The sequence below is a fragment of the Schistocerca cancellata genome, chromosome 2 (genome assembly GCF_023864275.1).
Source record: "Schistocerca cancellata isolate TAMUIC-IGC-003103 chromosome 2, iqSchCanc2.1, whole genome shotgun sequence".
Classification (NCBI taxonomy): Eukaryota; Metazoa; Arthropoda; class Insecta; order Orthoptera; family Acrididae; genus Schistocerca; species Schistocerca cancellata.
The window spans coordinates 615,630,456-615,645,797 of record NC_064627.1 but is presented as its reverse complement, the minus strand read 5'-3'; the positions used below and the strand labels follow the sequence as shown (position 1 = coordinate 615,645,797).

Genomic DNA, 15,342 nt, shown 5'->3' with positions numbered 1-15,342 from the left:
GTGCAGCAAGTCACAAACCAATACAAAATAACAAGAATCACAAGGTAGAAGCTGTAACAAAAGAATTAAAACACCATTGCTGATTAAGTAAAGTAATATAACCCCGTCTGCAATCAAAAAAGTAAAGCACATATGACAGTCACAAAAAGGAAGAAAACACTCAAAGAATAAAGGAAAAATAGTATGGAGAATTCTTAAAAAAAAGCTAAAAAGTAACCATAATGCAAATGACATTAAGCTCACAGATAAAGGCAATGGCAAAAATAATGAATTAATGAATTCATGGGGCTCCCATTCCACTGATAACTTCCTAACAACGGGATCATTCCATGTCAATACAATGCTGTAAAGTAACATTTTCAACCTGAACATCTCAGATGTTTTTCAAATTTGGTGCATTCAATGACCCAGATAAGAGATGGAAAAATACGAATTTGCAGGTGTGTGTTACAACTGTGAAGAAAGTTACAGGTCTGGAAAGTCTGGAATTTGTGCAAAATTTACATGCGTCTGTCACAACATAAATGACTGTAATTGTGGTTCTAATTCAGTGACAGCAATGAAAATGGTACCATTGGAAAGCCAACGAATAGACCTTTGCATTGACATGCTACATGGCAAGTTTCTGAGAATTTTCATACTAAAGGTTATTGACCTTCACATTGACCTTGAATATCTCAAAACACTCCATCTTCAATTTTTTTGAAAAAATGTATTTAATTGCTTCAGTACGTTACTATAAATATGGTAAATATCAAGATGGCACACCAAAGGCATCATGCACAAATAATTATTTTGTCCATATCAATTCTGTTATAACGTCAAGTTTAACAAATATATTTCAGAAAGACACAACACATTTAAGTCACAGAGTAAGTTGACAAGCAAGACATGTGTACATGTTAGCATTCGAATGAGCACTGAGTCCCAGTCTAGCGGGCACTGCTCGGCTGGCCGCTTAGGTGGCGCAGCTGCTGCATGGCTGGCAGACAGCGCTGCACGTAGAGGACGCGCGTAATTGCACGGCGGTGCTTTGAATGATTGGCGAGTCACAACACTTTCCCCCCTTTGAAATTGTTGCACTGGTCTTGATGGAGGTGTCCTGAAGATGGCTAACGTCCATAGGCGTGTTTGACTCGCCGAGGAGGCTTCCCGTACGGACGGAAGTGTCCCCGATGATAACGGATCGAGATGACAGGAGACGTAGGGGTCGAATCTGCTGGGGCCCCCTGCACCAATCTGCCCGTTGCGGCAAGTCCAGTTGATATAACAGGAGACGTGGGCCATGTGTCGGTGTCCGTTGGAGGAGGAGGCGAGTAGATTTGCTCTGACAGAGGATGGTCATCCGGTTCCTGCATAGGCACGTCTCCTGGTGGCGTCCATTCTTGCGCTGGCATCGCCATGACGGTGAGAGGGCTGCGTTGTGAGTATTGAGAGATGCCAAGATCCCGAGCGTCAGGTAGGGCCAAAAGTGGTGTAGCGACATTCGGAACAGGCGTTGCTGGCACACGAGGCCGACACTGGTCCGAATGATGCACTGCAACACCCGTGCCCGTCTGGATTTCATACAGGCGTCTGCCACGGTGTCTTAAGATGCGGCCCAGGCTCCATTTTGGCCGCCTGCCATATCCCCGTACCCAGACGACGACGTCGGTGGTGAACCGGCCAAGTGAAGGCACCCGCGGCCGTGAGGTGGAAGGGCGCAGAAGATGAAGTAGCGTGCGGGGCTGTCGGCCATGTAAGAGCTCAGCCGGGCTGTGGTCGCCCATGGCAGTGAAACGGCAAGACGCCAGAAACTGGAGAAGCGCATCAGCAGCAGCAGAAGAAGTCAGAAGTTTCCGCATGTGTGGACCAGTCGTTCAGCCTCACCCTTGGATTGTGGATGGAACGGCGGGGCCGTGACATGCATAACGCTGTGATGAGCACAAAAATCCACACATTTGGAAGAGGCAAATTGTGGACCGTTATCAGTAACAAGAGTAGAGGGGAGGCCTTCCAAAGAAAAAATGCGGGCGAGAGTACTGGTGGTTGCTGCGGTGGTAGGTGACATGCAACGGGCAATGAAAAGAAAGTTAGAGTAGGCGTCAATTACGAGGAGCCAATAAGTACCTAAAAAGGGTCCTGCAAATTCAGCAAGAATGCTCTCCCAGGGCTTCTCAGGAGAAGGCCACGGTGACGAAGATGACTTCAGGGCAGCGGCCTGTGACGCACAAAGGCCGCAGGCAGCGACCATGTGTGCTATTTCAGAGTCGATGCCAGGACAGTACACATGACGGCGCGCCAGAGATTTTGTGCGAACACACCCCCGTGCCCTTGGTGAAGGAGGTGCAAGACCGAAGCACGCAAAGACGCAGGTACCACAACACGCAGTGAAGCATTGTCAGTGGAGAGGAGGATAACACCATCCCCAGCCGTGAGGCAGTAGCGCAAAGCGTAGTAGTTCCGCAACAGATCAGAAATCTTAGCGGACGGGCGATCTGGCCAACCCTTCTGAATACAGCGTAAAACCCGGGAGAGGGTAGGGTCAGAACCCGTAGCAGCCGCCAGCCTGTCCCCAGTGATGGGGAACCCGTCCACAACCCGCTGCTCGGCAACATCCAGGTGGAAACACAAAAGTTCGTCCCTATCGAATGCCTGATCAGGACCCATGGGAAGGCGAGACAGAGCATCAGCATTTGCATGTTGAGCCGTTGGCCGGAAATGAATCTCATAACTGAAACGAGGCAAGTAAAGAGCCCAACGCTGGAGGCGGTGTGCAGCTTTGTCGGGAAGTGACGTTGATGGATGAAACAAGGAAACAAGTGGTTTGTGATCCGTAACAAGATGAAATTTTGAGCCGTACAGGAAAACACCAAACTTAAGAAGAGCATAAATAATGGCCAAAGCTTCTTTTTCAATTTGAGAATACTTTTGTTGGGCATCCGTGAGAGTTTTGGGGGCATAAGCAATGGGTTGCTCCAAACCGTAACAAAAACGGTGCGCAAGGACTGCACCAACCAGGTATTGAGAGGCGTCTGTGGCAAGAACAAGATGGTGGCCTGGTCAATAAGTATCCAGGCACGGGGCCTATTTCAGCATAGTCTTCAATTTCTGGAAAGCCACATCGCATGATGCGGACCAGTGAAAAGGCACGGTTTTATGCAACAGGCGATGAAACGGCTGAGCCACCGAAGCCGCAGACGGTAAAAACTTGTGATAATATGCTATTTTCCCCAAGAAGGCCCGCAGTTCCTTAACAGATGTAGGGCGAGGAAGGGCATCGATCGCAGCGAACATTTGCTGAAGCGGACGAATACTATCCCGAAAGAGTTGAAACCCCAAGTACGTGATAGATGCCTGAAAAAATTGTGATTTCTGAAGATTACACTTAAGACCGGCAGCCTGTAAGACATGAAAAAGTGTGCGGAGATTTTGAAGATGTTCTTCAGTGGTGGAGCCAGTGACAACAATGTCGTCCATGTAATTGATACACCCAGGGACAGGGAGCAATAATTGTTCCAAGAATCGCTGAAAGAGAGCAGGGGCGCTAGCAACCCTGAATGGCAAGCGTTGGTACTGACAGAGGCCGAAAGGCGTGTTAAGGACCAGAAACTGCCGGGAAGCAGCGTCGAGAGGAAGTTGATGATAAGCTTCTGACAGGTCAATTTTAGAAAAATACTGGCTTCCAGCAAGTTTAGTGAACAGTTCTTCAGAACGGGGCATAAGGTAAGTGTCGATGAGGTATTGAGCATTTACAGTGGCTTTGTAATCGACACAGAGACGAATACCACCATTTGGCTTAGCAACGACAACGACAGGAGAGGACCATTCACTGGAAGTGACAGGAAGCAAGACCCCTGAAGTAGTGAGACGATCCAACTCCCGTTTTACCCGATAACGAAGGGCCACAGAAATGGGCCGAGCCCGAAAAAACTTAGGCCGAGCAGTGGGTTTGAGTGTGATATGAGCTTCAAAGTCGTGTGCACGGCCTAACCCAGGAGAAAAAAGGGACGAAAATGTCGTCGACAAGGAATCCAGTTAAGCGTAAGGAATAGCATCAAAGACAATATTGACAGTGTCATCTATGGAGAACCCAAAAAAGCGAAAGGCATCGAAACCAAAAAGATTTTCTGCGTTGCTCTGGTCGATACAAATATGGGAACAGTGCGAACGACGGATTTGTAAGATACCTTAGCATTAAACTGTCCCAAGAGAAATCTTCTGTTTATTGTACATCCGTAATTGCCGAGTGACAGGTGACAGGAGTGGAGAACCCAACTGAAGATACGTCTGAGAATTAATTATAGTGGCAGCAGAACCGGTATCCACTTGCATGTGAACATCTCGACCAAGGATTTGGACAGTGAGGAATAACTTCCCTGAAAGGGAAGAAGTGCAATTGACTGATAACACAGAATCAGAATCAGCGTCATATTCATGAACATCATGTATGCGGTCGGATTTGCAAACGAAAGACACATGACCTTTCTTTTTGCAATTGTGACACACAGACCAACGTTGGGGACAATCCTCGTGTGACTGTTTCGTAAAACACCGCGGACATGAAGGAAGTTGCCGGGGGTTTTGCTGCAGTTTCTTAGCGGGTTGTTTACGGCTAGGCCGAGGCTGCGCGTGGAGTGCACTGCGGCCACGTCGGCCGGCGGGGACGCGCCGCACGCGTCGTGAACAGCGCACAGAGGTTGTATTTCCCCGACATCACCCCACGCCTCTATTTGCGCCCCAGCGGCGCGAGAAATTTCAAAAGACTGCGCAATGGAGAGAACTTCATCTAGAGTCGGATTCGCCAACTGAAGGGCACGTTGCCGAATTTCTTTGTCGGGCGCCGACCAGATAATAGCATCCCGTACCATGGAATCGGCATAGGATTCTTTGTGAACGTCAGTAACAAATTGACACTTTCGACTGAGGCCATGAAGTTCAGCAGCCCAAGCGCGATAGGATTGATGTGGCTGTTTCTGACAACAACAAAAGGCAGCACGAGAGGCTACCACATGCGTTTGCTTTTGAAAATAGACAGAAGTGAGCACATTTCAGCAAAGGACAAAGATGCAGGATCCTTAAAAGGTGCCAATTGCGACAACAACCGATACATTTGAGGTGAAATCCAGGAAAGGAACAGAGACTTATATGGTTGTTCGTCCGTGACATGAAATGCCAAGAAGTGCTGTCGAAGACGTTTTTCATAATCAGACCAGTCATCCGCCGTCTCGACGTAAGGAGGAAAAGGAGGTACAGCCAACGACGAGAAATGCCCCGCATTTGACGCCGCGACGAAATCGTGAATCGCCCTTGTTAGAAACGTTTGCTGTTCAAGGAGATTTTGCAATAGTTGTTCGACGGTAGCCATGGAACCCTGTGGGTCAACGGTGAAAAGGAAAAATCCACTACCTCGTCGCCAATTGTTATAACGTCAAGTTTAACAAATATATTTCAGAACGACACAACACATATAAGTCACAGAGTAAGTTGAAAAGCAAGACATGTGTACATGTTAGCATTCGAATGAGCACTGAGCCCCAGTCTAGCGGCCGCTGCTCGGCTGGCCGCTTAGGTAGCGCAGCTGCTGCATGGCTGGCAGACAGCGCCGCACGTAGAGGATGCGCGTAATTGCGCGGCAGCGCTTTGAATGATCGGCGAGTCACAACAAATACACTACTGAAATGAAGAAGATATTGTACAAAAATATGGTTTACATTATTATAGTGGTATTATGAATTATTTACATTACAGTTGTAATGAAAAGGCAATGAAAAGCTTTTAGATCTCTCCTCACAATTCTCCAACTAAACTGTTAATGTTCGCCAGATCTGATGCAGGGAGATCATATGTCCTTCCAGCTAGTGTCACTGGATCCACTCTTGTCACATTTTCTGTTGACTCAAGTGTCTGGTTTGACAGGAAACACAAATGACGCAGATGATCCATGTGGATGCAAGAAGTGGACATTTACTTCATATGTTTCTTCACATGTTTGTAAGACATATGCAACCCGCCAATGACTGTCATACAAACAGGCAACAAATCCATGTATATTTGTTAACAGCGTTTCATTCATCATAGCAATCACTGACGCTTCTCTACTCACTAAAGAAGCAGAATATGTCTTTGTCTTTACTAAACCTTTGTTAACAGGTATTACACAATGAAGCTTTTGGGTACTTGGAATTATCCTTGTATTTTTGAAATGCTGTTTTAGATTGGCCGTATCCTCATCATGATGGGAAACCAATGTATAATGGAAGACAAATAAAGGAATATTTCCTTGCACCACTCAAAAAACTGTTGTGATCTCAAAAATATGATTTTCTAAAGGTCACTTGAGGCTGGCAGGTCTTGCTAATCTCTTTACAGTCACCTAAATACTGAAGGCTACTATTTAAAAAATAGAGTGCCAGATCTGATTCTACTTCCATCTTCACTTAAATCTTCTCTGGAAATACCTGCTACAACTGAGGCAACATCTGCAGCGATTGTTGGGTTTTGCAATTTTTTTTTTAGTTCTACATTTAATTCAAGATTTTCTACCTAACAATACATTAGGATATTTGTTTATCATCCACTCCTGAACATTCCTTAAATTCTTCTGCACTCTTGCATGACCTTCTCCCCTAAACAGGCTGCAACAATACAATTTTGACTTGAAATCCATTTCTTACTAAATATTACTTTACGACACATTTACACTGCACTTCGTTAAACAAGCCACAGCTTTGCGAAATATATAGAGGTCAGTGGACTAATCGGACTATTTGAAATAAGTCTCTCTCTGCTTGGCTGTTCACTAAAACAGGCTAATGTTGATTGGTTGAAATAAAAGTGTCTCTCATTGGCTGTTCACAGCTAGAAATAATAAAGAACTAGTCTGAATAAAAGTAACTGCTGTTGGCTGGTGTTACAGAAAAAACTGGGTACATAGCTGTTTACTGCATGTTGATGGTGTACTTAAGTTGACAAAATAAGTTTTTGTGCATGATGCCTTTGGTGTGCCATCTTGATATTTACCAATTTTATAGTAACATACTGGAACAACTGTATACATTTTTTTTTTTTCCAAAAATTTGAAGCTGGGGTTTGGGCAAGCTTCTTCATCTCCCAGTACCTACTGCATCCTACATCCTTCTGAATCTGCTTAGTGTATTCATCTCTTGGTCTCCCCCTATGATTTTTACCCTCCACGCTGCCCTCCAATACTAAACTGGTCATCCCTTGATGCCTCAGAAGATGTCCTACCAACCGATCCCTTCTTCTGGTCAAGTTGTGCCACAAACTTCTCTTCTCCCCAATCCTATTCAATACTTCCTCATTCGTTATGTGATCTACCCATCTAATCTTCAGCATTCTTCTGTAGCACCACATTTCAAAAGCTTCTATTCTCTTCATGTCCAAACCATTTACCGCCCATGTTTCACTTCCATACATGGTTACACTCCATACAAATACTTCAGAAATGACTTCCTGACACTTAAATCTATACACGATGTTAACAAATTTCTCTTCTCCAGAAACGCTTTCCTTGCCATTGCCAGTCCACATTTTATATCCTCTCTACTTCGACCATCATCAGTTATTTTGCTCCCCAAATAGCAAAACTCCTTTACTACTTTCAGTGTCTCATTTCCTAATCTAATACCCTCAACATCACCCAACTTAATTCGACTACATTCCATTATCCTCTTTTTGTTTTTGTTGATGTTCATCTTATATCCTCCCTTCAAGACACCATCCATTCTGTTCAACTGCTCTTCCAAGTCCTTTGCTGTCTCTGACAGAATTACAATGTCATCGGTGAACCTCAAAGTTTGTATTTCTTCTCCATGGATTTTAATACCTACTCCGAATTTTTCTTTTGTTTCCTTCACTGCTTGCTCAATATACAGATTGAATAACATTGGGGAGAGGCTACAACCGTGTCTCACTCCCTTCCCAACCACTGCTTCCCTTTCATGTCCCTCGACTCTTATAACTGCCATCTGGTTTCTGTACAAATTGTAAATAGCCTTTCGCTCCCTGTATTTTACCCCTGCCAACTTCAGAATTTGAAAGAGAGTATTCCAGTTAACATTGTCAAAAGCTTTCTCTAAGTCTACAAATGCTAGAAACGTAGGTTTGCCTTTCCTTAATCTTTCTTCTAAGATAAGTCGTAAGGTCACTATTGCTTCACGTTTTCCAGTATTTCTACGGAATCCAAACTGATCTTCTCCGAGGTCGGCTTCTACTAGTTTTTCCATGCATCTGTAAAGAATTCATGTTAGTATTTTGCAGCTGTGGCTTATTGAACTGATTGTTCGGTAATTTTCACATCTGTCAACACCTGCTTTCTTTGGGATTGGAATTATTATATTATTCTTGAAGTCTGAGGGTATTTCGACTGTTTCATACATCTTGCTCACCAGATGGTAGAGTTTTGTCAGGACTGGCTCTCCCAAGGCCGTCAGTAGTTCCAATGGAATGTTGTCTACTCCGGGGGCCTTGTTTCGACTCAGGTCTTTCAGTGCTCTGTCAAACTCTTCACGCAGTATCGTATGTCCCATTTCATCTTCATCTACATCCTCTTCCATTTCCATAATATTGTCCTCAAGTGCATCGCCCTTGTATAGACCCTCTATATACTCCTTCCACATTTCTGCTTTCCCTTCTTTGCTTAGAACTGGGTTTCCATCTGAGATCTTGATGTTCATACAAGTGGTTCTCTTATCTCCAAAGGTCTCTTTAATTTTCCTGTAGGCAGTATCTATCTTACACCTTGTGAGATACGCCTCTACATCCTTACATTTGTCCTCTAGCCATCCCTGCTTAGCCATTTTGCATTTCCTGTCGATCTCATTTTTGAGACGTTTGTATTCCTTTTTGCCTGCTTCATTTACTGCATTTTTATATTTTCTCCTTTCATCAATTAAATTCAGTATTTCTTCTGTTACCCAAGGATTTCTACTAGCCCTCGTCTTTTTACCTACTTGATCCTCTGCTGCCTTCACTAATTCATCCCTCAAAGCTACCCATTCTTCTTCTACTGTATTTCTTTCCCCCATTCCTGTCACGTGTTCCCTTATGCTCTCCCTGAAACTCTTTACAACCTCTGGTTCTTTCAGTTTATCCAGGTCCCATCTCCTTAAATTCCCACCTTTTTGCAGTTTCTTCAGGTTTAATCTACAGCTCATAACCAATAGATTGTGGTCAGAGTCCACATCTACCCCTGGAAATGTCTTACAATTTAAAAGCTGGTTCCCAAATCTCTGTCTTACCATTACATAATCTATCTGATACCTTTTAGTATCTCCAGGGTTCTTCCAAGATGGGGTATTTTGAGATATTCAAGGTCAGTGACCTTTAGTATGAAAATTCTCAGAAACCTGCCATGTGACGTACAATGTAAAGGCCTATTTGTTAGCTTCCCAATTGTACCATTTTCATAGCTATAACTGAATTAGAACCAAAATTACAGTCATTTATGTTATGACATACACATGTAAAATTAGCACAAATTCCAAAGTTTCCAGACCCTGTAACTTTCTTCACAGTTGTAATGCACCAAATTTGAAAGAAATCCGAGAGGGTCAGGTTGAGAGGTATGTTGAATTGACATGGAATGACCGAGTGGCAACAAACACTTCAGTAGACAACCAAATGCAAACACAAGAGATTTAACCTGCCAGGTATTGTATCCACTACTAATAGACATTAGTTGGAAAACTAAAATTCTAAGGGGATTAAGAAATCCATTGTCACTAAAAAGTAGTAATTCTTCTGATTGTGATGGTCTTTCATTTAATTCATACTATTGTGTGAGACCATGTGAACCAAATCAGTGTGGTAAAGGAACCATATACTCTTAGAAAGATTATATAAAAATTTAAAGATGATAAAAGTAGAAAAAGCACAAAAATTTTAACATATGATTTACTGTATATACTAATGTAACAGTACAGGGCTCTAAACTACTGCTGCAAGCCTGCTAAAAATGAAACAAACACTGTAGAGAACACCTTTCTGTACAATGCTTAAAGTGCAAAGTGTCCACATGAAGCCTCCCTTATTTCCAAATTCGATTTAAAAGAAACCTGTTAGGAAGAGATACTTATGGTTTGCAGCATCATGTAAAGTAGGTAAACATTTTTTACAAAAAATTAATACATTTCTACATTTGTTTTTTTCATGGCGTGTAAAATATCTAGAAAATGCTCGTATTTCAACCCTTGTGTGAACAAGCATATCAGGGATGGAGGAGCTTATTGCACCCACAGTTCTGTGGAAATCACGAATGGCATCTACAAGTGAGACACACACAGAATGTCTTTCACATAACTTTTCAGGAGTAAATCCAGAGGTGTTAAGTCTGGTGATCAAAGTGGCCATTTGGTTTGTCTATTGTGTCCTAACCATTGCTGTGCAGATGTCCAGTTCAGGATGTCGTGAACAAACTCCATTGCAGTGGTGCCATATCCTGCTGGAAAGTCACATTTCACTGAAGGTGAAGAAGCTGAAAGACAGCAAATTGCTGAAGCATTTCCAAATAAATAGTTCTTGCTATTGTTTGGTCAATGGTCAATGGAATACAACAACACCAAAATTTTAACACTGGTTTCCAGCTTCTGGGACTCTGTATTTAAAGAATCCATGGAAATACGTTTTGCTGATAATTTAATGAATCATGTCAATGGCTGTCAGCTTGATGAAAATTGGAATCCTATTATTAAAATGATGCAGTCACAACATAATTGACATGCTCAGTCGATACGTAGTGACTAGTTTGTTCTTACTTCACCACTGAGGGCAGCACATACAACTTGACTGCTGCGCACATGTCACCTCCTAATGCATGCGCTGTGAACTGCCAGTACGATTCACATGCACAGAATTCGCTGTAAATACCATGACTGCATCAGGTCTCTTCAGTACTTCATCTGCTCACCTGAGAATGGCCGGACATCTCTGGGCCGAAATATCGTGGCAGAATATTGATGGGATCTGGCTGCAAACCTGAAAATTAGTGAAAGAAGCAAGTCTCTGTCTTATAAATTTTTTTTAGATGCATTTGGAAATCAGGGATGTTTCATGTGGACACACTGTATTATCCAAGTACAAATTGTTTCTTCATCTGGTGTGAAATGTAGCATGATGTTTTGAATGAATTCATGTTACTAACCATAAATACCACGAAGTAGTATATGTGCAGATGGCAGAGTTAGAATTCTGAGAGACTTCATTAACAGTATGCACAAAGTTTGCGAACTGTCACTGCAGATCATTCAGTCTGCTCTTCTGTGGGATAAAGTATGTTTAACGAATGCACAGAGTTGCCTCAAAATATGGTAGCATAGGAAGTATAATGGTGTGAAAGAATGTAAAGTTCACAAGTTGCTTGTTTCATTATTAAGATACAGGAGACATTATTCTTGTAGTAGAGATAGATGTTTTTGGTTCCTTTATATGATCTTGAATTTAATGCTTCTAAGAGAGCCGTTCATCAGTCTTGGAATTTTTGCTTGTTTCATTATTAAGATACAGTAAACACTATTTTTGTAGTAAAGATAGATGCTTTTGGTTCCTTTATAAGTTCTTGGATTTCATATTTCTAAGAGAGCCGTTCATCAGTCTTCAGTCAGAATAATTTAAAATATTCATCTAAACTGATTAACTGATCACCCTGTCACAATAAAATTTTGCTTCTAAAAGAGTTCAGTGTCACTGCACAAGCTAATGGTATCCACTATCCTATTGCAAAATCATTTACATTAAAACAGTGCTTTAAACTCTTGTGCCGACAAGATATGAACACTCTTGTAATGTTTGTAATCAGCCAATGAATGAAACGAAGTTTTCCTTATTGATTTAAATGTGAAGGTGTGGCACCAACATAAGACAGTTGTCTCTGATTACAGAAAAGTTCACTCTTTCCAGTTCTCAACTTTTTTGATAAAGTGAAACACAACAGAATACAGAACCATTTTTCTTACCCTACTTGGCAGCCTGCTACTCAGTTACGCTTTCATGGAATTTTCTCTGGAGAGCAATCTGTAAATAAAGCCCTGTCAGGACATTATTCATAACACGGTAGCATAAAGCAGCAAATTGACTAATTATCCCACATGGAAAAAAAGAAGCCCTCCTATGATATGAGGACCCAAATTCATCTACAAAAGTCATATCCCAAATGATTCAGGTTAACAAGTTGATCAAGGAAGCATTTTAAGTTTTATTGTCAGAGAGACTCATACAGTTAAAGAAGTGAAACTATCCTGATAATATGAGGAGTAGGCATTAATGGTCATAGAGCAAATGAAACATTATGTATATAGTTCCATAGTGGTCCTATTGGATAATAAGGAAGAGTTAGCAATTAGATAAATTAATTGAGATGCTCAGTTCTACATCTGATTTTCCACTGTTTGAATACTGTGCAAATTAGATGGCCACTTACGCTGCAGAGGCTTTTAAAAAGTCATATAGTTCTTACAGTAATTTTCAAATACATTTACTCCATAATGCTATTTGTCACTAATAAAACATCAGTATAGTTTATAGTCATGTAGTACCGGTTAATTATTAATGACTTTTTAAAAATTATTCCACACCGTGGACGGTATAGGATCTATTGAAGACAAAGAGTGAATGGACAGTATTGCCATGTTGTAAAATCCATTACTGCTAAGTTGTAGAGCCAGTATGTTTTCCTTCCTGACATTTTTTGCACATCACCATTTAATGTCATTTATCACAGGTATCATTGTCATTTTCAAGAAGACAAAAGTTTTGATAGCAAGCCACCTACTTTGTGCATAGGTTAAATGTACATAAAGGTAGTAACTGTAGACAGACTGCAGAAGAATTTGTATTTTGCTGCTAAGTAATTTTTGTGTGCCATCTGTAGCTAATCTGCCTTGATATCAACTTAAGAAAACTTCTCTATTTGTAGTGATCAATAGATTATAGTGTGTTAGTAAAACTTATTTCTCAAGGTTCAACTTAATGCCCTCTTTTAAAAAATGTTTTTCCTTATACTAAGACTCTCTTTCAGACTCACCTCTGTGATAATGATGGATGCAGGAATTCAGAGTCATCCCAATTTTGAGATGTTGGCCCAGATAGGTAATGGTGCATACGGCACTGTTTACCGTTCACGTTCAGGAAGTGGGCAAATTGTGGCTGTAAAGAAAGTCCGTGTGAACCCTTCTGCTGATGGTATACCTTTGTCTACACTTCGGGAAGTTGTTCTTTTGAAGGAATTGGCTCAGTATGAACATCCGAATATAGTGAAACTACTGGATGTCTGCACGGGTCATAGAACAGAAACCGATCTGTATCTGTTTTTAGTGTTAGAACATTTGGAGCAGGATTTGTCTAATTACATTGAAAAGTGTCCACGGTCTGGTATGGGAGCCAGCTTGGTGAGAGACATTATGTTCCAGACTCTGAGTGGTGTTGATTTTCTCCATAGTAAGCGTGTAATTCATCAAGATCTGAAACCTCAAAACATCCTGATTTCTTCTTCAGGAACAGTGAAGTTAGCAGACTTTGGGCTGGCTAAGACTTACGACTTTGAAATGCTACCTACTTCTGTTGTTGTAACCATATGGTATTGTGCTCCAGAGGTTCTTCTCAACTCAACATATGCTACACTACTCCTGTGTCCTATATTTTGTGGAACATCAGAAGTTGATCAACTGGACAAGATATTCAGCATCTTAGGAACACCGCCTGAAACAAGTTGGCCAGAGCAGACACCATTACCTTGGTCTGTTTTCAAAAACTACACAGCTGCTGACCTGGAAGGGATGATGCCTGATTGCTCCCCAGATGGTCTGAATCTTTTGCAGAATTTGTTGATGTTTGACCCTTGTCAGAGAATCAGTGCTGCAAAAGCCTTAGCTCATCCTTATTTCAAGGAGCATGGATACATTGCACGCTATCAGAACTGTGTATTTACTAGGATTCTCAGAAGAAAGAGGAATGTGCACAAGTACTTTGAGTTGGTAAAAGATTGCAATAAAATAAACAGTGTTGCTCACTCTATCACACTGCATTCCTGACAAACTCAATATTATGTATGTATACAAAACAGATGTTAGAACATGTTCATATTCTGAAAACACATATGATAAGTTGTAGATATGGGCATATTTTCAGTCCATAAATGTTGTAGAGTGAGGAAATTATACATGATAAAAGGCATTGTAATGAGGCTTGTTTAAATTTTCATTCACTTAAAAAGTGTCACCGCTCACAACTTTTGTAATATTAAAAGAAAATGTAGGTTATAATCTCAAGAGTAAGTTAGGAACTGTCTCAAGACAGTTAATGGTCCAATTACATATATTTTTTAATAATTGTCAGAATGTATAGAATTAGAAACCAGCATGTATTCCTGTGGACTGTACCATCTCAGTAGTGTCGGCATTTGTATTTTGAGCTTTAATGGTGAGTCCAAGAATGTTGCAGCTTTCAACTTTAATGTTGAATTTGAGAGATGTGTGCATGTTATGTAAGTTTTTTAAATTAGTTTCAGTACTGAGTTACAGCCACCTTTTTGTATCTCAATTTTTGTTCAAGGTAATGTGTGCTGTGTGCCTTGCAACAGAGTGACAAGATTTTCATTTTCTTTGAAATGCTAAAGAAAATGAAATGTGTATTTTAAATTCATTGGAGCTTTTACATCAAGAATATAAATTTGTTGTGGCATTACAGAGTATCCCATGGATATTTTGAAGTTGTACACAGTAATTATATTATTGGTACTCAAGAAATGGGTATTCTCACATCCATGTTATTAGTACAGAAGCCCCTCCCCTTCCCCATGAAAAATGAGTGATCATACGGCAATGAAACTTTGTGGAAACGTTTGTAAGGGCTTGTGGAAGGAAAATAATGAATATACCTCTGGAAGAAACACATTCTAATTTCCAGATGAGAGGCTTCAAAACTGGTGATCTTGTTGGTTACGCGGTTTGGAACGATCAGCCAATGGTTCTGTTTTCTTCAAATGTATTGTAGACTAAGAGAGTGACCTCACAAGCAGTGTGAGTTGGAGCTCCATAGTGCATTGAAACATGTGAGGTCAAAGTACCTACCTCCCATAAAGCGGGTACCACTTGTTGATAAGCATATCACAGTACATGTGCTGTTCAGACTGCATGTCTTTGGTCCTTTGGGAGTTCCTCAAAGAAAAATGGAGCAGTCATGAACTGTGCAGCGAAGCCACACCACACAGTGATGCATTCAGTATGCAGGGCAACTTCAAAAATGTTCGTTGGCAATGACTGTCCCCAAATTTGAGTGTGTTCACTGTCCCATTGAGTGTAATGTGTGTTTCACCACTCCGCAAAGTGTTCCAAGGCCACAGGTCCT

General features: G+C 41.5%; 1 protein-coding gene across 1 annotated transcript; it reads left to right on the top strand.

The window, feature by feature from the left end:
• Positions 1-9,165: 9,165 nt before the first annotated feature.
• On the top strand, positions 9,166-14,167 carry LOC126147374 (cyclin-dependent kinase 4-like; the record flags this gene model as incomplete). The annotated part of the gene is made up of 2 exons (XM_049915690.1): positions 9,166-9,179; positions 13,055-14,167. Coding segments are annotated over 2 exons (987 nt in total), but the record flags the coding sequence as incomplete, so codon positions are not given.
• Positions 14,168-15,342: the final 1,175 nt, after the last annotated feature.